The 24,049-nt window shown below is 38.1% G+C and overlaps 1 protein-coding gene across 1 annotated transcript in view; it reads left to right on the top strand.

The window, feature by feature from the left end:
- ttc27 (tetratricopeptide repeat domain 27) overlaps positions 1-24,049 on the top strand; it is a 274,814-nt gene that overhangs the window by 218,510 nt on the left and 32,255 nt on the right. The window contains exons 14-16 of the mRNA XM_051919199.1: positions 7,585-7,683; positions 10,661-10,713; positions 15,785-15,950. Coding sequence (XP_051775159.1) covers positions 7,585-7,683; positions 10,661-10,713; positions 15,785-15,950 — 318 coding nt within the window. The remainder of the gene's footprint in view (positions 1-7,584; positions 7,684-10,660; positions 10,714-15,784; positions 15,951-24,049) is intronic.

Here is a 24,049-nt window from a genome sequence, read left to right as displayed (position 1 = left end):
TCTCTTGCCTACAGCTCATTTAGCGTCTTTGTTCAGATTGACAAATTGCTCTGCTTCTAACTGTAGCCAGAATAATTCTTCCTGGAGAATGTCAAAAGAAGAAATTCTGATTAGGCCATTTCTCCTGCTTACTTGAAATTAATTGGGGGGGGGGTACCTCACATTATAATCAGAATATCAACAGCCTGCACGTATTTTACAATCTCAGTTGCTTGGTAAATGTTCTGATTTTTTGTGTTCCATAATGTTCCACATTTTTACATAAACTGCCATAACACCACAACTGTTGCTTCTTCTGAAAGTGTTCCCTTTAAAACCTGTAAAGAGTCAAGTCCTCTATAATTCACAAAGAAAAGTCACTGAGCACTGTGTTCTCACACTGACCTGTTCTCCCGCAGGTTATTCATCTTCTTTTTATTGTAGTGAAAATGTTTGTAACCCTTTGACCTCTTTGAGGGTCAGGTCTTGGAAGATCATTAAACGATTAAAGACGGGTTGAGCCCTGACAGGAATTCCTGGTCTCTAACTTAATCCAACACCGTGGGAGTCAGCCTTCTGCTGATGTTCCAGTGGGATGTTCTGGAGAGCAATTAAGTGGCACAAGGGCTGGGGGAGGAGTGACAAGTGGGCGTAGGCATTGTGTTTTGACTGATGAATTTAACTTCCCACATCAGGTCAGAATCACTGCAGTCAGTCTTTGTTGGGAAAAAGGGAAACATGCTGTGTTTGTTTTCTTAATGACTCATAAAGGGCAACAAGGCGCTGGAATGCCAGTAGCATAAAGCTTTGTGCTGAATCTGTTCAGGGCTCTGGTAACAAGTCATTTGAATTGAGCAGAGGCCTCCCAGGCTTTGAAAATGAAAGGAGTTGTGTCAAGTCACACATACAGGCCGTGTTTTTTCTCCCTTAACCTTTCATTGCTTTCATTCAGATAGATAAGTGCTTTAATGGAGAGAGAGCACAGAATACATTAATCTCTTTATATTTTATTGTTAGGATATTGTAGGTCACCCATTTAACTTATTTGATCTTTAAATTAAGAAGACTTTTATGTATCCTATTTTTGCTGAAAATTAGTTGAAGTACCCAGAGTTGCCCTGGTATATTTGTACAATGCTTAAGGTAAGAATGCAAGTATTGATGTGTTTTTTCAAATGTTGGCCCTTTTGTCATCACTGGTGGACTTACAAGTGCCCTCTTTGTCATTTACATTACCTCTTTATCAAGGTCTCTGCTCTCATGAGTCTTCGTGTGTTTGGATTCCATACTTCTTTGCTGGGTTGAACCCATGAATGCTACTGCTTTGTACCTTATGGTTTTTTGTGGCTTCGTGCATAGTACCACATTAATTATAAGGGGTGGCTTTTTGAATCATTGTTAGGCCGTAGGCTGAAATCAAACAAATCTCCAGGACCAGATAATATTTACCCTTGAATTCCTAAGGAGGCTAGCGAGTATAGATATAAACCCTTGACTCACATTTTCAGAAAGTCACTGTATACTGGGGAAATTCCGAAGGACTGAAAAATGGCAAATATTATCCTGTTATATAAAAAGGATGATGGGCCTGATCCAAGCAACTGTAGGCCAGCAAGCTTAACGTGCTTCACATGAAAATCAACAGAAGGAATTACTAAGGATAAAATTTAGGAGCATGTGGCAAGTACAGGAGTTTTACTGAAAAGTCAGCATGGGTTCAGATCATGGAGGTTGTGTTTTACATGTCGGAATTCTATGAGGGAGCAACAAAAGGCTATGATCAAAGTGGAGCTTATGATATTATTTATCTGGAGTTTCAGAAAGCATTTGATAAGGTGCCACATGAGAGGTTGGGCATCAAACTAAAAGAGGTTAGAGTTCAGGGTGATGTTTTTAGATGGGTACAAAATTGTTTTAAACAGAGAAAGCAGAAGGTGATAGTGTGAGGAACCTCATCAGAATTAGCTGATGTTAAGAGTGGTATTCCACAAGGGTCAGTGCTAGGGCTGCTGCTATATTTAATATATATTAATAATTTGGATAGGAATATAAGTAACACGCTGATTAAGTTTGCAGATGATACCAAGACAGGTGGATTGGCATATAATCTGGAATCCGTTTAAATCATTATACAGGGACATGGACAGCATACAGGCTTGGGCAGATTTGTGGCAGATGAAGTTTAATGTATGTAAATATAAAGTATTACACGTAGAAAGTAAAAATGTGTGGATTGAATACACAATGGGAGGTCTGAAAATCAAGAATACACCTTATGAGAAGGATTTAGGAGTCGTACTGGACTCTACGCTATCAACTTCCTGACAGTGTTCAGAAGCCATTAAGAGGGCTAACAGAATGTCAGGTTATATAGCCCCTTGATATGTGGAGTACAAGTCACAGGAGGTTCTGCTCAAGCTTTATAACACACTGGTGAATCCTCATCTGGAGTACTGTGTGCAGTTTTGGTCTCCAGGCCACAAAAACGACATAGCAGTACTAGGAAAAAGTCCAGAGAAGAGCGACTAGGCTGATTCCAGGGGTACAGGGGATGAATTATGAGGAAATATTAAATGAGCTGAGCCTATACAGTCTATGCAAAAGAAGATTAAGAGGTGACATGATTGAAGTGTTTAAAATTATGAAAGGAATTAGTACAGTGGATCAAGACTGTCATTTTAAAATGAGTTCATCAAGAACACAATTGGAAACTTGTTAAGGGTAAATTTCACACAAACATTAGGATGTTTTTATTCATTCAAAGAACCAGAGACACTTGGAATAAGCTACCAAATAGTGTAGACAGTGACGTGCCGAATGTGTTTCTGTCTTATACAGTTTGTTTGAAATACATTTTTGAAATCTGCTCTTTCATTTTGAATAGCCCTGTATTTTAAGTTGATCCAATGGCAACCTACATACCTCCAAATTTAGTGAAAATTGGTTCTTCTGACAAGATGGGTTCTGAGGGTTCAAATGAGGTTCTTAGTATGCAAATCAGATAAATATCATCAAACTAAGTCAAAAATGCATTCACATTTATTTATTAAGCTGGCACCTTTATCTAAGGTGACTTGTAACATTTGCAGTACACTTGGTTCCATTGCTTTTGTTTTTCCAGTTGGTGCACAGGCAGGTGAAGTGACTTGCTCATGGTCACATAGTGTCAATAGTGAGACTTGAATCCACATCATTAGGGTTTGAAGTCCAAAGTCTCAACCACTGTGCCACACTTCTAATTTTTTTTGTTAGACTTTATTAATAAAGCATTGATTTCAAGTATCTTTTAATGTAGACGTTCTGGAGCAAAAAACAGGTGAAATATTAATGAATGTGATGAAGACATCTGAAGTTAATATCATTCCTTGGTATCATATATGCTTTATGTTACTTTAGGTATTTAGAAAAACATTAATTACATAAGCTTTCTGTTTTATTTTTTTAGGTATACCATGTTTAAGAAATGTAAATCTTGAGGACAAAGGGCAAACCAAACAGTATTTAATGAAACATTCAGAAATGTGCAGTCACTTTGTGTCTACTGGATACAAGAAAAAAAAATCACATAATGTCAAGTTCATTTTATTCTAACTTATTTTTCAAATTGTTAAACTGTACTGAATTGACTTGTCCATGCCCCACATATATTCTGTGTGTCCTTGAATAGTGTAGTTCTCTAGCAATACTTTAAACACCATGTTTTGGTTAGTGTTTATGACATGTGATTAATTTCTTCCTATAGAATTCTTGTTTATATAATGACTAGAGTTCTCAGGGTCTCTTCATTTCACACCACTTCAGTTTGGTTTCTTGAGAAGAAGTGTACAATAGTCTTTGTCATTTTAACTCCTAGTTGTTTCTGAACAAACACAAATCACTCAGCATAGCTTGCACAGATGTCTAAACTGTCTGGCAACCCAGTGCAACTCAACGCCCCCTGGCTTTGTGATGGACGTAATCTGGCACGCAGTGACCGATCAGAGTGAAATTCTAACTTTGCATCAGAATGAGCCTTCAGCTGATCTCAGCTTTAGTGTTTTTGCTCTGAGAGGTGTATAGATCTCCTCAGTCGATTTCAATTTCAAGGAGTTCAAATATAATTAGCTAGTGGCTCAGACATATCATAAAGGCATTATCTGTCACAGCTAGTTATTGCATTTCTGATTTGTTATTTTACAAAAATGTTTTTTCACCTCTTGTTGTGTAGGGGCCCTGTATTTTTGTAACAGACAAATCATTCATGATGTGCCCTTTGACAGCGATTACTCCACATCAAACCTTTAAGCAGCTGCACTTTTGACCTCTTCCCTTGGCTTATAGTGTGCAAGTACAAATGAGCTACCAGGCCACCATGTTGCTTTTTTAGTCTTATCTTTTGTAAGCTGATATGCCTTCATTCAGTCTGTTTTTGTCTTGCTTGATTATTTGTCCAACTAATTTAATAAAAAACTTCAATAATGCCATAAATTTAATATTTCCCTGATTAAAGGCTATTTTTGGGTAGTTTTTATTATTTTAATTATTTAATGTTGGCCAACCCACTACAGCTGTTCTGAGAAAATAAACTGGCAGGTATTTGTATCCCTAATTAAGGCAAATAAAAAAGCTAGGACTCTATTGGTTTCTACCAATCAGGTGCTGGCACAGGTTTAATTAGACTTGAGTGCCCAGTTTACTTGTAACAGAGCTTTGTGTTAGTCTTCAATGACCACACCAGTTTGCATATGAAATTTGAATTTTACATGTAGAGACGCTAACACACAAAGCTGTTAAATAATTACCCTAAGTTCTTGTCTATAAGCCGCGGCTTATCTAAGGAAAAAAAGCTGTGAAAATGAAAAAATAGAATATCGGCTTATACATAAGTCCGGCTTATACAGTAATCCCTCCTCCATCGCCGGGGTTGCGTTCCAGAGCCACCCCGCGAAATAAGAAAATCCGCGAAGTAGAAACCATATGTTTATATGGTTATTTTTATATTGTCATGCTTGGGTCACAGATTTGCGCAGAAACACAGGAGGTTGTAGAGAGACAGGAACGTTATTCAAACACTGCAAACAAACATTTGTCTCTTTTTCAAAAGTTTAAACTGTGCTCCATGACAAGACAGAGATGACAGTTCTGTCTCACAATTAAAAGAATGCAAACATATCTTCCTCTTCAAAGGAGTGCGTGTCAGGAGCACAGAATGTCACATAGATAGAGAAAACAATCTCTAGCAAACAAATCAATGGTGCTGTTTGGCTTTTAAGTATGCGAAGCACCGCGGCACAAAGCTGTTGAAGGCGGCAGCTCACACCCCCTCCGTCAGGAGCAGGGGGGGAGAGAGAGAGACAGAGACAGAGTTTGTTTTTCAATCAAAAATCAATACGTGCCCTTCGAGCTTTTAAGTATGCGAAGCACTGTGCAGCATGTCGTTTCAGGAATCAGCTTTACAAAAGATAGCAACGTGAAGATAATCTTTCAGCATTTTTAGGCGAGCGTCCGTATCGTCTAGGTGTGCGAACAGCCCCCCTGCTCAATCCCTATACGTCAGGATCACAGATAGTCAGTGCAAGAGAGAGAGAAAAGTAAGCAATCTAGCTTCTCAGCCATCTGCCAATAGCGTCCCTTGTATGAAATCAACTGGGCAAATCAACTGAGGAAGCATGTACCAGAAATTAAAAGACCCATTGTCCGCAGAAATCCGCGAACCAGCAAAAAATCCGCGATATATATTTAAATATGCTTACATATAAAATCACAATTTAAATGACCACTACGCGCGCGTGTTGACTCGGCGACGCCCAGAGCTGAAAGAACGCGCTCCGGCTGCTCCAACCGCGCCATGCGGGGAGTGAGAGAGACGCCAATATCTCACACTCTCTCCCCCCTTAAAGAAATTAAATGGGTGCGAGTGAGACCACTGACCTCCCTCCCTTCTATTAGTTATAGGTTATAGTACGTTCGGCTTATCCATGAGTCCGGCTTATCTATGATACGATTTTATTTTAAAAATTCATATGATTTTTGGTCTCCGGCTTATACATGAGTCCGGCTTATAGACAAGAACCTAGGGTAAATAATTTTATTGCTTTTACAACCTGCACATTTGAACTAGCAAGATTCATTGTCTTGAAAGGGACAATAGCAATAATCTAGACTGAGTGTGTTTGCCATAATAATGAACTTCACACTTTTTTGTGCAATATGGCCTTGTAGGTAAAGGCCATGTCACATTAGACAAATTTTCCAGCAATTTTCAGTCAGACTTTATTTACATAATCTTAGCAAGCTGTAGACAGTTGTGTAGTTTGACATCCTCAGCGACTTAGACCAACCATCCTGCAAAATCATTCAGGTTTGTTTTTGTCTTAAGTTCTAGGTGTGGCCTTGTGTGTGTGTGTGTGTGTGTGTGTGTGTGTGTGTGTGTGTGTGTGTGTGTGTGTGTGTGTGTGTGTGAGAGAGAGCAAGAATTGAGAACCAATGAGCATTCAAACAGAATTTTAATACATACTGTAGAAAACAGTGATGAGGAATAAGGAACATGGGTGTATGGGATCAAACAAGCAGAAGTGATGCTCATCTGCCTGTTGTCTAATGTTTTATGTACCATGGCAGTATGGTAACAAGAGTTTCCCTCCTTGGAAAGTATTCATGCATCACCAGCTCAGTCAGGCAACATGTTATTGACTGTTAGAAAAGTGGGCAAGCTTGTGATATTTTGGAAATGTGAAACTGTGCAGGAAAGTCATCAGAGTCACAGAAATTGTCATACCCTATAATTGGTAGTTGTGTAATCCAGCATGTTCAGGTGACAAGATCGGCAAGTGCAGTCATCTGACATCCCCTCTGACTAGATATTGTGTAATGTTGCACCTGCTTAAGATACAGGAATTTTAAAGAACATATCTTTTGGTTCAGTCCTCAGAGCAACCTACTAAATGACATTGTGTCATTTCAGTTGTCCTCTGCACAATTGCTTTGGCAAAACTTATTTATTAAAACCATTTCATACTTTGATTACACCACATAAAGAATGTACATTTGTTAATTGAAACATAGAGTAAGTACGAATATATAGAGAAATGTATTTATTACAACACTAATTACTATAAAATGTAGCCTGTCACATTGCATTGTGACACTGAGGCAATGTCCCAGCATACCTCTTAGTTTTTTTTTTCTCCTTTCATCTTTTAATTTAGCCTTACTCCTAGTTTTTGGTATTAGTTAATGTATTAACTTTAACAAACACCCCATCACGATGTGTGCTCCTTCCAGGTGAAAAACAGCTTCACGACTCCCTTATATTGCGTTTGGGCACCTGTAGAACACCTGGGGTGCTGAAGGACATAAGGGATTGCTTCATCAGTGTATTTGGCAGTAAGAGATAAGAGTTTACTGGAATGAAATCTCCTTTAGATTCATGCAGGACTTGTTGCTCTTCTAATTTCCTGTTTATAAGAAAAAGAAAAACACAAGCCTTTCTTGAAAAAGTCACAAAGTGTTTTTTAAGAGTTGTTATTCACTGTGGATTCAAAATGACATTTGACGGGTGAAGAAGAGTAGATTAAAACAGAAGGATCTCAATTATGTAACAGGATATTTTTCTTTTTGTTGCAGCTTGGAGTTTGGTTTTCCTTAGGCTGTGCCTACATGGCTATTGAGGGATATGAAGGGGCTGCCAGAGCATTCCAGAGATGTGTCAGTCTGGAACCAGATGTAAGAAAAGCATTCATTCTTGTATTATTGATGGTCAATGTAAATGTCAAAATCATAGAGGCTTCTAGAAGTAATCTTTTTTTACTTTATCCTGGTTACATGCGTTGAAACTATCTCTCCATAGGCATCACCTTTGATAAATTATCTACCAAACAGTCACCTTTCCTTTTATGAAGTTTTATTTCTAATACTCCACAGAGCTAATCCAAGAGACTAGTTTACTGCTTACTTTAGATAAGAACCTTAACCAAGAGCTGTGGTATTTATTATCAGCCTGTCATGGTAAAGATAATTATTGATTGTGTCCCAGAGTGGACTGGTCTGAAGGGATTGGTGACAGGCTTATTGTTGGATTAGGTACACATTTAACCATGTTTGTTAGGATGGTGTATTTTTAAACATTGGTAGGGGCACCTTTATAACGTCCTGTATAGACTAGTAATGAGAGGTCAAGCAAAATGAGACCTTTTATTGGCTAACTAAAACGATTACAATATGCAAGCTTTCAAGGCAACTCGGGTCCCTTCTTCAGGCAAGATGTAGCTGCATCGAAAGCTTGCATATTGTAATCTTTTTAGTTAGCCAATAAAAGATGTAATTTTGCTTGACTTCTCATTACATCCATAATGGCTAACACGGTACAACACCCTAGTACTGTATACACTAGTTAATGTTATACTGTGTACCTCAAACATTTAATTTCTTACCTTCCTGAAGCCTGTACTGTATATCCTAAAAATCAATTTTATCCGATTTAAACCTTCTGAAGGTTGCCGTGGTACATAAAGAAATTAATATAGGTTTTAACAAAATTATATTTTTTTATCATTTGTAAACATTTGGATTTATTTGTTTGTCTGGCACCTTTATCCAAGGTGAGAGATACAGTTATTCATTTATTTTTATTTATTTTTTTAATTAGAGACTGGTGAAGTGACTTTCTCATAGTCACACATCATCAGTAGCAGGATTGTTACCCACAACCTCAGGGTTTGAAGTCCAAAGCCTTAACCACGACCCCACACTGCCATTTGTGTTTATTCTTATGTAGAATGTACCGTGAAATTGAATTTGCTAGGCTTTTGTCTGATGGCATTTTTGTACAAGGCTTTTGTTTTCTGTCTGTCTTTATAAATCGTTGGTTACAGTGCCTATAAAAAGGATTTACCTCCTTGGAAGTTTTCACATTTTATTGTTATATGAAATTGAATCACAGTGGATTTAATTTGGTGTTATGTTTCTGGTCACCAGAAAAAAAAGCTCTTTAATGTCAAAGTGAAGACTGGTGTTTGCAAAGTGGTCTAAATGAATTATAAATATAAACCACAAAATAACTGATCACATAAGTATTCAACCCCTTTAATGTGACTCCCCAAGTCCTCACTGGTGCAGCTGATAGGTTTTAGAATTCACAGAGTTAGTTCAACGGAGTGGGGAGTCAGTGTGGTGGACTAACCTACACAATGAAGATAAAGCAGTATTGCAAATCCATAAAAAGGAAAAGTAACTGAATATCCAGTGAAATCAGCCATGAAGAAATGGAAATTTGTCATGAGCAGACCTTCCACAAAGTCATGGTCATGCAAGAACAAGACTATAATCTTTCTGTCAGAAGGTGTGTGGTCCTGTCATTATTATGCTGAACTTCCACTGTTTATGGTTAGAGGCTTTTAAAGTGAGAGCAACCACGTCATTCAGCAATGTAAGAAATCATATTTCCCAAGTACAGCATGAAAGTTAAAATAAGGGTGAAAGAAAAAATGAATTTTCAACAGCTAAGTCAACTTAACAACAAAAGACCAACAACCAGTCTTTCTTTATTTTAGCAACCAACATTCCATGGTGCTGTACAAATAAACAGCTTTAGAACAGTTACTTACAGCACCTATAAAAAGTGTCTTGGAAGTTTTTACATTTTATTGATATAACATTGAATCACAGTGAATTTAATTTGGCCTTTTGACATTGATCAATAAAAAAATAACTATATAATGTCAAAGCGAAAACAGATCTCTACAAAGCAGTTTAAATTAATTACAAATATGATACACAAATTAACTGACCACGTAAGTATTCACCCCTTTTAATATGTCACCCCCTAAATCATCACTGGTGCAGCCAACTGGTTTAGAAGTCACAGCATTAGTTCAGTGAAGATCATTGCGTGGGGTTTCAGTTGATTGTAGTCAAAATGCTCCTGAACGTGGAAGGGCCAACTTGTTACAAGATAGTGTAGTAGCCTAACCTATACAACGAGTACAGAAGAACACTCAGGAAACTCAATGAATAGACTATCGAAAAGCACAAGTCAGGGGAAAGTATTCAAGTCACTGAATATCCAGTTAAAAAAATCATTAAGAAATGGAAAGATTATGGCCTAGATGTAAATCTGCTAGAATCGACCATCCACAAAAACTGAGTGATAGTGTATGAAGATGACGAGTTAGGTTGGTCACCAAGAGACTTCTGGGAACTCTGGAGGACTTACAAGTGACTGTATTTGTGGATATTGAATTTTTAAAAGATGTGCACCCAACACTGCTTCTTGAGGGATCTAGCAGTATGCAGAATGCAGGGTGTTCAGTGTACTATCAAAGATACAGTAGCTGACTACATGCATCTTGTGTACATCCACAAGTAGCATGCTCCAATTTGTCCGCCATAGCTTGTCAGATGTTTCAGAAAGATGTAGTAGTGCAGTACTTTGTAGGCAGCATTGAGGTGGATTAGAGGCATCGCAAAATGGGATTTGGCTATAGTATGAATAAAAGGTGTCTCTGTGGTGTATTAAGGCTGACTGAGAAGCAAAAGAGTAAAAAAAAAAGTAATAACAGATGTAATTTGCCTTGGATAGAAATTGTCTCAATGGACTAACTAGCCCATTAGGCTGGCTAATGAGAAAACAAAATAGCTAAACTGTCTTGAAATGTGCTTCCTGCTGTTGTCCAACTGATGCTCTTCTGGTTGTTTATCCTAGAATGCTGAAGCCTGGAACAATCTTTCATCCTGTTACATCAGATTAAAGCTAAAGTAAGTCAAATGAAAATGCCTTTCATGTCTTTTTATAGCCATTGTTGAATTTTCTATTATTTATTCACAGAATGGGCTGTCAGCATTATCCATAATGGATATTCAGATGTTTCATATTCAAAGTACAGTTATGTCTCCATTCCAGTATATTTAATTGTGGGTTAAAATGTTGTCATCTGTACATCCTGTATAACACAGACACACACACACACACACACACACAACAGCCCTGTAGACCAGTAATGTATTGTTTTTACAGTAAGTAAAATTTCCATGTATTCTTCAGAAAATAGCACTATTCCTTAATAAGCCTAATGTGAACATTTTGTTCTGATTAAGGATCAGTGTTAATAAGCAGTCAAAAACTGCGAGGCTTTGCATTCCTTCCATCCTTTTTTTTGGACTTTTATTTTTTCCAGTATAAGTTTTTGTGTCAAATGTAACCTTTACATGTAAGCAAATATGGCACCTTCAAAGCGTGACATGCCTAGAGTAGTGTTTCTCAACATGTGTTCCGTGGAAAACCACTGATTCCTATGTGTGAGTCAAGCTGACAGACATCAGGGCAAAAGTCGTGGACTTTGACATGCAAATCAGGATTTTAATCTCACAGAAAATGCCTTTCATTAAATAAAGTTAAGAAACACAGAATTATGTTAGTGAGTGTCAGACTCAAGCGGCCCTCAATCCAAAACACATTTAGTAGCATGAGCTTTAGAATTCATGTGTTGTCACTTGAAGGACACATGTGAAGTGTGCAGCTCTTGACTATGCCTTTTAAGCACTTCATTGTTCCATATGTGCTCCTGCACTGCCCGTATCAAACCACTGCAGCTTCTTTAGACTGCTAGTTTTATTTATCTGTTGTACTGACCTTCTTATCTTGGAGACTTTTTGTTCTCCCGAATTTTTTATTTTATACTAAGTTTCCTGCTCTTTGAGTATCTTTATTATATTGTGATTTTTGTAAGTTATTTTGAATATAAAAGCATCCCCTAATTATGATAATAATAATAAATGCTAACTGAACCACATAGAATTTGAAATTTATAACATTAAAATGTTTATTATGTAGAAAATAAGAAACAAAAAAATTACCAAAGAAAATTACTTAATGTATTCTTGAAATCTTAAAAACTGTTCAAATATAATGTAACTTGGTCTTGAGAAAATCAATAAATGTATTATGTTGAATCATCAAAGCATGACATAAAAAGTATTAAAAAATAAGCAAACACAGCAAAATACAATTTAGCAAAAATGATTGAACTCAAAAAACATATATACATATATTAAACTGTCTGTACCACAGTATGAGAAAATATGAAGAAGCTCATACAGTTGTCCACAGTATGTACTGTAGAAGACTCACAATGACAAAGTTTGTGTCAAAGAAAGAGCAGGCGGCCTAATGTGTGATTTTCCCTCTTCTCACTGGAACTTTTGAATTGAAAACCTGCCAAGAATTTAAAAGCTTGACCCTGTATGAAGTGGCTTTCTGCTTGTGAAGTGCTTTTATGTTTCGGAGTTATTTATTTAACAGTACTTTTTGTAAAAATACATGTATTTAGGATGTTGTGAGCATGCAACTGGATGACTTCACGTGGATTATGTGACATGAGTAACATGAGATTTTTTTTCATGTGTATTTTTGGCATTGTTTGCTGTTGGACACAGTTGAGTCCTGTTCTATCAAACTGTGTTATGTCAGTTCTCCATGAAAATTTGAGATTAAAAATAGTTCTCCGCCATCACTACAAACTATATGGTGTAAGTAACATATAAAAGTAACATTTTTGGGTGAGCTGCTGTTACTTTTATTTCCCTATTCTACTAATATGGTTTTGTTTATATACTTATTTTTGATCATGCTTAAGCTTATAAAAAGCTGTGGGAATTACAATTTTATCCTGGCAGTCTTGTGCACATGACATAAACCAGCAAAAACAGAATTGCTCTTTCTTTAGACCAGTTACAAGTTTAGGCTGGTTCAGGAGCTGTCTCATTAAAAAAAATTTTTTCATAGTTTTACATTCATTTTCAGATCTAGCACAAATATTATAGACAGTGCCAGGGCTCCATGGTTATCCCAAACTAGGTTTTGACCTGTTCTTAGAAAAGTGCCAAGGTCAATGTTGGGTTTTATTAGCATGTACATTAATGCAGATAAATAAAGATGCCCAGTGCTGCAACAGTTTTAGGGACCACAAAATACTGTTAAATCAGGGTCAAAGTCTGCCCACCATATCCACATAAAGATAGCATGCGTGTGTCAGAACAGCATGTACCTAACAGCTCTGTTACATTAAGTGAAGGTCAGCTCCATATACTACACACACCATGTACACACCAACACTGCTGAAACGTGTGGCTATGTAAAACAAAAAAACATCACTCATCAGCAGACTGTTTAAGTGATAACATGCTACAAAAATATAAACTAAGGTTAAAGAGTCTCTGTTTACTCTTTACTGACATGGCAATCTTTTTGTTGTTTTTTTATTAGAGACTCATTTTGTGTAGTAAAACAATACAGTAGATCTCCCATATTTATTTACAAGATTGACCTTGCATGTTTGAAATTTTTATACTTGGGGAAATTGTGGCCCATGGCAAAAAACTAAGTGGTCCTTAGACCATATAAAAGAGAGGGACAATTAAATGCAATTTGAAATGTCTTGATAATGATACTCACAAATGTTATATTGTATTGCACATTTGTAAATGCTGTGCAGGTCAATAACAATTGTATAATAATTGCAACTGATAACTGGGTTTGAAATGGCAGTCTTGTCATTTACAGACTAAACACCAAGCCACTAAGACACACACTCTTATATAGTGTCTTTCTACAGTGAGCACCATCTCAAGGCCTTAACAAGCACAAAGCTACAGTATGTCGTGAAATAGTTACATTTCTATTTTTTCCTTGACTTGAGTTATCTTTAACCATGATGTTTTTGGGCCTTCTAGACATTTTGACACACCGTGTTCAAAGGTTGTGTTGATTTTTGAATTAAAAACATATTTGAGATGGTGATAATTATTTTGTGTTGCTTTTATGGGCGCTGCCATATTGAAGCATTTGTTTCATTGTTACCTGTAAACAAATTGGAAGAGTGTGTTGCGTGATATCATTGCAACGACAGGGTAAAAGGTCAGTATCAACGTCTATACTCCATACGAGATGACAGAAAAGACCTTGACTTTGTGTGTTACTGTTAATTAAAATACTCCCGTTTAAAAGTCCTCTAATTTTGTTTTTCTGATTTCTGGTTATTATTTTAGTTTCGGCAACAGTATTTGCAATTACTCAGTTTTGACCACTGCTTTTGTTTTCTAAATTTGTTTTGACATTCTGTTTGTTATCTTTTCATGCTAGTTTTTTTTTTTACTTAGCAAAACATGACACACTTTTTTTTACTTTTTGTAGTTGCACACTGGTAGGTTAACTGGCTTCCTCAGAGACATTTAATGAGTCAGGTACAGAAATTGAACCAGCAGTCATGTAATTTAAAAATGTTTGTCTTAGCCAGTAGGTTGTAATCTTGGAATTTTAGTAAATGACATCCTCAGTATGAAAGCAGCAACTAATATGGAGTGACTCTGTATTATATTTCTGTAGGGGATAGAGAAGAGGAAAGTAATACCATCAAGCATCAGTTTGTGTTTACATTCTTGAATGTTATTTATCATTGTGCAGAGCTTAAAAACGTCAACCATCAAGAAAAAATGTAAGACTGGTCATTGATTACAGTCCAAATTGAAGCATTTGCTCAAAATGTCATCCCCAGCTACTTCATCTGCATATTGAAGGAATAACCTGAGCCCTGAAAATAAGAAACACCTAAAGAGATGCAGACTGCCCTCGTAAGATATTTGGGGCACAAGGTTGTAGTAGTATTCTTATGATATTTTTTCTCAGGGCCACCATCTGTGTTGTAAAATATATTGATGAACTGCAAAGTATGTAATTGCAAATTCATATATATATGTTTAAGGGGACCAAATGTGCCAACTGTGAGCTCAAAGTCTTTGTAAACACCACAAACTGGCCGACAGTCCCAGATTTCTATTCAGAAGAGGCTCACCCATAAATCAGATTTGTGTCTGAACAACAACAGCAACATGGTGTGCCACTTGTAGCATTTATAAAGTTAGGTTGTAGGTTCGACTACACTATGTAAATAGGATAATACAGGTAAGTCAATTCATTTTGTATTTCCACAGTGTAACTGCTAGCAAACTCCAGCTGTTTTTCACTTTCAATTAGAATTGTTGTATTAACTGGTAATATAAGATCTTTTGTTCTGTTAAAGCACTGTTCATGAATCATGGCCACTTGGTGCTGAACGCTTGAATCCAGACTGCATCTAGTTCAGCGCAGCGTGCTTACTGTGTCTGTAGCATAGGTTTGCAGCTTCTTCAGTATGCGCTGTATGTCTGTCGCCCCAGAGATATTGCTTATTGAGAGGTATACATGTCGATAGTGTTTCAGGGAAGAGACCATTTGTGAGGTGCATATAACCAGCAGTTATAGTCTTCCCCTTTTCTTACATCACTCCATACTCCCTGTACTCTTGTCTAAAGTCATATCCTGACAGATTTGGTTTAGTCAACATGGTTGAACAGGAGAGGGAAACAATCATAAAGTATAGAAAAACCTATCAGAGTCCAGACATCGGTCTGGACTTGAGATTTGACTCTAATATCCTCTTGCAAAAGACCACCATATTTACTCTTGGCAGTTAATGATAACAAGTCTTTAGTGAAAGACGAACATTTTCTCAGTCTTCAGTATCTTCTTCCTCGGATACTACCCTTCACTCTGTGTGCTGCTCTCACTTTTCCATTGTGTCTGCTGGGAAGTCAGTAAGACCAGAAATTAATCTCACCTCGCCTTCACTTGAATGATAGATTAAGCTTTTGATAGGAATTGTGTTACGTGAACAGTATTCTGTTTAGAGTGTTTCTGGCAGTTATTTAACTAAGCTAAATGTTGGTTTTTTCAGCTTTTCAGAATTTGGTTTGTTCTACCACATGCTTATTTTTTTTCTTGTACACTCTGCAGATCCAAGGCTTTCAAAACACTTCAGGAAGCCATTAAATGCAATTATGAGCACTGGCAGATTTGGGAAAACTATCTGTTCACTTGCGTTGATATTGGAGAATTTTCTGAAGCTATTAAGGCTTATCATCGCCTTCTGGACTTGCGAGAAAAATACAAAGATGTTGAGGTAATTTTTTTTCTTGTTTACATTTACATTTACCATCCTTAAAACCTCTCACATTCTCATTATCTAATAACATTTCAGAACTAAACTGACCCAAGTGTGAGTGAGGTTTTGTGTGTGGCTGTTTCCTTCCTTGGTTTAGTGCTGCCAGCATAAACTCTGGACACCCCATGTCCCTGAATTGGATAAATTGGGTTTGTGAATATTACGTGAGGTTTCCTTATAAAAGCGTGTTGACTGTCTGAGAGCAGAATACAGTTTAAATGTTTTCGCAAAGTACAAAACACAGCCCAGCTTTGTAAACACTTATCCTGACATACTTCAACAATGCTTAAAGCAACAATGTCAACTCTGGGGATGAATTTGAATAGCCAGTAAATCAGCTGTCATTTCAAATGCTAAATACAAAATCAAAAAATTATAACATCTTTTGAAGGGCATGTCTTTGAGTTTGTGAAGTGAAGTGAATAGTAAGTTCTGAATGTCACTGTCACTTCATGTAGCAGAATGCTGAAGAGGGAGTTCCCCTGTCTAACACGATCTGCTTGTTGTGCTCCCAATAACACCCTGAGTGGCAGTTAATGTGCATCTTATTCACTTATCCACTTTTCACATCACATTAATCTAACATCACCTGCACATTGTGTCCTTCATGATATAACAGCATATATTAAGTGTGCATTGAAAAGTGCTTGCAGTCCACTGTCCCATTTTTTTGCCCATCCATCCATTATCCAACCCGCTATTCCCGTGAAAAAGCAACTATTGCTTTAATGATTTAGTACTTTATATGAACAGCAAAAGTAACCCTTTTGTATTTATCAGTGTTAACATCTACTCAGCACGCACTTCACTGTCTGACGTAGAGAGTACAAAAAGTGAAGGTGCCAGGAGATAAGCAGGGTGAACAGAATGTTATGTTTGGAGTACCAAGTAATTAGTAAAGAGTGTTAAGGGTTTATTTGTGTGTTAAGATGATGTCACATTATACGACTTGTATTTGGATGGGATGTCAAACTTGACACCTGCAGTTGCTGATCTCATTGCCTGAGGATGTCAGATTACACAATGACAAATTAGATGACAGCCAATGATGTGCAGCCTGAAAGAGAGGTATGATAACTTCAGCTGCAATCTCTGCCCCCTTTTTTTCTATTTGTTTTTTTCCATTCAGTCGTAAGCTGTTAACACTAGAATTACCAAAGCCTACGAAAAAACTCGTAAATCCGGCCCACCTTAAATCCCTTCGCACCTTTCCATCAGTGTTTTTTGTCCTGTAAATGTGCTGATAAAGACAAGCAGCCTGTAGTTCCATCCCCCTACCGCTGCAGAACGTGCACAAAGTTCTCACAGCTCATACCTTGATTATCTGGGAGTGAAATGCTGGAGTTTGAGATTGGAAATAATAGATTGTTATTTGAAACAAATGCATTTCATGTGTGTTCCATTTCTACAGTAATCTGTGTAAACACATTGTTAAAACAGAAACGTTTTTCATATTTTAGTAGTAAATGACAAAATGTAGGCGTAAACTATATAATGTGTGATGCCTGAAGTCCAAAGATCAAATAAACACTTTCATAAAAGGTTCAAGGACAATACAACAGCTTCCGTGGCATAGCGGTAAGATTTGCTGACTATTTCAATCAATATTCCCCAGTTCGATCCCGACTGCCTCCTATATTTACCATTTTCAGTAGTGAGCTGCTCTTATTGTTAATATTATACAGTGAACACATACATTTGGTTTGCATCTGTAACAGCCGGTGTACATTTATAGTACTTGTAAAAGTTACCTTTTTTTTTTTCTTTCACTTTTATTCTCTCAGTCTCGATCATGATACATGCTACCGCCCCCCCACCCAGGGATCTGACACTGTTACTTTTTATCTGAAACTGGGAATAACTGTAGATGTGAGTGGTGTTTTGAGGCAATGGAACTGGACATTCTCTGATCTGGAGGGATAAAAGCTGACACACAAACGCTGGTGAATCTACCTTCTTTGTATCTCATCGTCACTTGATTTTTTTTTTATTCAGTTTTATTGAGTGTTTCTGCTCACTCTGAATTAGTATGCACCATATGGTCTGTGATGTCAAAGCTGCACTGACCAAAAAAAACAAAAAACAGAGTCATAGGTATATATGATATTTGGAATTATTCATTTTATGACCTGTATAGTACATTTCGGAAAACATTGTGGCATGGATGCAACATTATTCATATTTTTCACATTCATTCGCATAACATCTTGCAGTTGTAATCAGTGACCACGTGTTTTTTTTTCCCCCCCGATCTTGCCAGTCTCCACATTGCTGTATGATGCTGTTTCTTTTGTACTCCAGGACATGCAGAGGAAAGAATAGTACAGAGAGGTCAGTTCAGCGCTATATGCAATCATCAAATTCAAATGTTAACAGTTCAGACACACCCAAGGGCCGTCATTCCTACATTTACGACATGTGTACCTTATTCCTCATAGCTGAATTAAATGCATTACACTTCTGGGTGAACATTTATTGTTTTTCAACTGTTGCACACACACGGAACCCACCCCTACAACTCAAGACAAAATTTGTCAGGATGAATCACAGACTGGTTGAGCTGAGCTGCTGGGAATGTTGCACAATGGACTGGTGGTCATGGGAGTGAACCACAACTGCCTCTCATTCACTAAGATTATATAAATGAGATTTGCAACTGAAAATTGCTGGAAAAGTAATGTGACATGGCCTTCAGGGATGCTCTGTTTGTTTCTGAACATCTCGGAAAAGAAGACATTATAATGGCTTCTCTTAGGACTTAATTGTAAAATTCTAAAGATCACTTCATATTGTTTGTATCCTTTTGCAGTAAAGAGGCATTAGATATGTCTCAGAAAGCATTTGATAAGGTGCCACATGAGAGTTTGAGCATCAAACTAGCACAAGTGACCGTTCAGGGTGTTGTTTATAGATAACAACATTTGTATAGCACATTTTCATACAAAAAGTAGCTCAAAGTGTTTTACACAGATGTGTGCAAAATTGAATCAGACACTGGAAGAAGAGGGTGGTGGACCGAGGAACCTTATCAGAATTGGCTGATATTAAGAGTGATGTCCAGCAGGGGTCAGTGCTGGTACCACTGCTATTTTTAATATATGTAAATGACTTAGATAGGAATATAAGTAACAAGCTGGTTAATTTTGAAGGTGATACCAAGCTAAGTGGTATTGGAAAATAATTTGGAATCCTTTAAATCATTACAGAGGGACTTGAACAGCAGACAGGCTTGGGCAGATTTGTGACAGATGAAATTTAATGTACGTAAATGTAAAGTATTACACATAGGAAGTGAAAATGTGAGGTTTGAATACACAATGTAAGGTCTGCAAATTGAAAGTTATGAGAAGGATTTAGGCATTGCAGTGAACTCGAGACTATCAGCTGCCAAACAGTGTTGAAAAGCCATTAAGAAGGCTGACATAATGTCAAGTTATATAGCACCTTGATGTGTGGAGTACAAGTCCAAGGAAGTTATGCTCAAGCTTTACAACACACTGGAGAGGCCTCTTCTGGAGTACTGCGTTCAGTTTTAGTCTCCAGGCTACAGAAAGGACATAGAAAAGCTAGAGAAAGTCCAGAGAAGAGCGACTAGGCTGATTCCAGGACTGCAGGGGATGAGTTATGATGAGAGTTTAAAGAAGCTCAGCCTTTCAGTTTAAGAAAAAGAAGATTCTGAGGTGACATAACTGAAGTGTTTAAAGTTATAAAGGGAATTAGTATGGTGGATCAAGACTGTTATTTTAAAAAAAGTTCATCAAGAACACAGGGACACAGTTGGAAACTTGTTAAGGGTTGATACACAGTCCTCGGGGGTGAAAATGTAGCTGCCATGGAAATGTTTCATATTTATTCATGTCGGCCTGTGCTGAACCAGCACACCTCTTGCTCTTGTCACACTTGGTTATACCCACACATCAGTAAATTACTGTCACTGCCTTTTCCTTTATTACGCAAATCTGTGAACTTCAATGAAATCAAAACTTGATGAAGAGCCTCTACTGAGATTGCTGCTTCGTAAAACAGACATGCATCTGCAGAAGTTACGTTGGTCTCATGGGAATTCTTGATAGAATTGTCTGCACCAGAAAGTGTTGTGAAATGAGTATTGATGTATTAATCACAATAACAAATCTTCATTCAGTGGCCATTTTTTCGGCTACATGTACTGACCTGCTACAGGACTTAAACTCACAAAAGCAGCTGAGACAAAAGGATAGATTAATAACCATCTAAAGCCAGAAGGGATTAAGGAAAAGAAGCCCCGCCTAAAAGAAAAATGTAATTGTTTCAGGAGGGAAAAAAAATGATAATGCCATTTCTCTACTAAATTGGCATGTACTTAATCTTTTTTAATCTTGAATGCTTCATTATTTTGTTCATAAACATTATTATCATAATTATTTTAATAGTTCATAATTAAATATTAAAATATATTATAATTACCCTTATGATGTCCTCTTTTTGCAGTTGGAGTTTGATTTCATGTTCTTGACCATTTAATAGTTTAATTTTATTTTAAATATTACATTATTTTGTTCTGTTTCCTTAAACAATAAGATTTTCCTTTCATATCTATCTATCTATCTATCTATCTATCTATCTATCTATCTATCTATCTATCTATTATATAGTACCTTTCACATCTATCTGCCTGTCTGTCTGTGTTCTCTGTGATAGGTTGAAGCCTGTTCAGGTGTCATTATGGGCCTTGTGCTTGAAGCTTGCAGGGGTAGGCTTCAGCTTCCCCACCTGCCTGCTAAGGATATGTAGGTTTGGAAAATGAATGGAAAATACAACAATACATAAACTTTAAACTTTCTAGGCTGAGCCCTGTTTATGTATCCTTATGTCTAATTCAGCCGTTTTATGTTATCATGTTAATAGAAAACTGAGCTGAAAGACAGAAGCCTGTGTTAGAGACTGTAGGGACTGTTCAAATAGAAAGAAAATGCATTGTAATTAAAATGTTTCTAAAGCCAGTTTATTTGCAAAATTATTGAAGCATCATCTACTCCCAAGATGTGGTTACCACTCATGTTGTGACTTGTGGGCGGCACGGTGGCGCAGTGAGTAGTGCTGCTGCCTCGCAGTTAGGAGACCCGGGTTCACTTCCTGGGTCCTACCTGCGTGGAGTTTGCATGTTCTCCCTGTGTCTGCGTGGGTTTCCCCTGGGTGCTCTGGTTTCCTCCCACAGTCCAAAGACATGCAGGTTAGGTGCATTGGCGATTCTAAATTGTGTGCTTGGTATGTGTGTGAGTGTGTGTGTGTGTGTGTGTGTGTGTGTCCTGCTTTGGGCTGGCGCTCTGCCCGGGGTTTGTTTCCTGCCTTGCGCCATGTATTGGCTGGGATTGGCTCCAGCAGACCCCCGTGACCCTGTAGTTAAGATATAGCGGGTTGGATAATGAATAGCTGGATGTTGTGACTTGTGGTATTAAACAGATTTGATCAGAGGGAGAAGATTTTTTTGTGTCCTCCAGTAAATAAGAAGAAAACTTGACTTGGCTCTGTGAGCAATAATATTTACCTTAAATATTCTTCCATATTCCTGAATATCTTTCCAAAGGTGATATCCCATTATCTACTTGGGGAATAGGAAGATGTTAATTTATAAAATCAAAGTCTATAATAAAGGATCCATCTTATGTCAACTTTAAAGCACACCAGAACTTATCTATAAGAATACAGAAATGAGGCAGAATTACAACTTAAAAGAAGCATGTGCATATCTATTCAGTATAAGCACAGTGTGAAACACACAGTGTCCTACGGCTCTGAAATTAATCTTTGGAACACCTGAACACTTCAAGATAAAAATGGTTGGGAGGACCTTGAAAATACATTTTTAAAACATGTCATGATGAAGAAGAGGGGGGAGACGTGTCCGGAGGCAGGAGGAAAGTAAAGAGAGTGGAACTGAGGGTAGGCTCTTTGAATGTTGGCAGTATGACTGGTAAGGGGAGAGAGTTAGCAGATATGATGGAGAGAAGGAAGGTTGATATATTGTGCGTGCAAGAGACTAACTGGAAGGGGAGTAAGGACAGGTGGATTGGAGGTGGATTCAAATTGTCCTATCATGGTGTGGATGGGAGGAGAAATGGGGTAGGAGTTATTCTGAAGGAACAGTATGTCAAGAGTGTTCGGGAGGTGAAAAGAGTGTCAGGCATAGTAATGATTATGAAGCTGGAAATTGGAGGTGTGATGATGAATGTTGTTAGTGCATATGCACTGCAAGTTGGGTGTGCAATGGGTGAGAAAGAAGATTTTTGGAGTGAGTTGGATGAAGTGATGAACAGTGTACCCAAGGGACAGAAAGTGGTGATTGGAGCGGATTTCAATGGGCATGTTGGTGAAGGGAACACTGGAGACGAGGAGGTGATGGGTAGGTATGGTGTCAAGGAGAGGAATGAAGAAGGTCAGAGGATAGTGGATTTTTCCAAAAGGATGGACATGGCTGTGGTGAATACGTATTTTAAGAAGAGGGAGGAACATAGGGTTACATACAAGAGTGGAGGAAGATGCACAGAGGTAGATTACATTCTGTGCAGAAGAGCTGATCTGAAGGAGATTGAAGACTGCAGAGTGGTGGCAGGGGAATATGTAGTTAAGCAGCATATGATGGTGGTCTGTAGGATGATGTTGGAGATCAAGAAGAGGAAGAGAGTGAGGGCAGAGCCAAGGATCAAATGGTGGAAGTTGAAAAAGGAAGACTGCAAGGTTGAGTTTAGGGAGGAGGTGAGACAGGCACTGGGTGGCGGTGAAGAGTTACCAGACAGCTGGTAAACTACAGCAGATGTAGTAAGGGTGAGAGCAAGGAGGATGCTTGGCGTGACATCTGGAAAGAGGAAGGAGGAAAAGGAAGCCTGGTGGTGGAATGAGAAAATATATGAGAGTATACAGAGGAAGAGGATGGCAAAGAAGAAGTAGGATAGTCAGAGAGATGCCAAAGTAGACAAGAATACAAGGAGATGAGGCTCAAGGTGAAGAGAGAGGTGGCAAAGGCTAAAGAAAAGGCGTATGAGAGGTTGGACACTAAGGAGGGAGAAAAGGACCTGTACCGATTGGCTAGACAGAGGGACCGAGCTGGGAAAGATGTGCAACAGGTTAGGGTGATAAAAGATAAAGATGGAAACATACTCACAAGCGAGGAGTGTGTTGAGCAGATGGAAAGAGTACTTTGAGAGGCTGTTGAATGAAAGAGAACGAGAGAGAGAAGAGGTTGGATGATGTGGAGATAGTGAATCAGGAAGTGCAACGGATTAGCAAGGAGAAAGTAAGGACAGTTATGAAGAGGATGAAAAATGGAAAGGCCATTGGTCCAGATGACATACTTATGGAAGCATGGAGGTGTTTAGGAGAGATGGTAGTGGAGTTTTTAACCAGATTGTTTAATGGAATCTTAGAAAGTGAGAGGATGCCTAAGGAGTGGAGAAGAAGTGTACTGGTGCCGATATTTAAGAATAAGGGGGATGTGCGGACTGCAGTAACTACAGGGGGATAAATTGATGAGCCACAGCATGAAGTTATGGGAAAGAGTAGTGGAAGCTAGGGTAAGAAGTGAGGTGATGATTAGTCAGCAGCAGTATGGTTTCATGTCAAGAAAGAGCACCACAGACGCGATGTTTGCTCTGAGGATGTTGATGGAGAAGTTTAGAGAAGGCCAGAAGGAGTTGCATTGCGTCTTTATGTACCTGGAGAAAGCATATGACAAGGTGCCTCGAGACGAGCTGTGGTATTGTATGAGGTAGTCGGGAGTGACAGAGAAGTACGTAAGAGTTGTACAGGATATGTACGAGGGAAGTGTGACAGTGGTGAGGTCTGCGATAGGAGTGACGGATGCATTCAAGGTGGAGGTGGGATTATATCAGGGATCGGCTCTGAGCCCTTTCTTACTTGCAATGGTGATGGACAGGTTGACAGACGAGATTAGACAGGAGTCCCCGTGGACTATGATGTTTGCTGATGACATTGTGATCTGTAGCGATAGTAGGGAACAGGTTGAGGTGACCCTGGAGAGGTGGAGATATGCTCTAGAGAGGAGAGGAATGAAGGTCAGT

Source organism: Erpetoichthys calabaricus, chromosome 15 (genome assembly GCF_900747795.2).
Source record: "Erpetoichthys calabaricus chromosome 15, fErpCal1.3, whole genome shotgun sequence".
In the NCBI taxonomy this organism is placed as follows: domain Eukaryota; kingdom Metazoa; phylum Chordata; class Cladistia; order Polypteriformes; family Polypteridae; genus Erpetoichthys; species Erpetoichthys calabaricus.
Note: the sequence above shows the minus strand (reverse complement) of the source record. Positions and strands in the feature narration are given on the sequence as shown.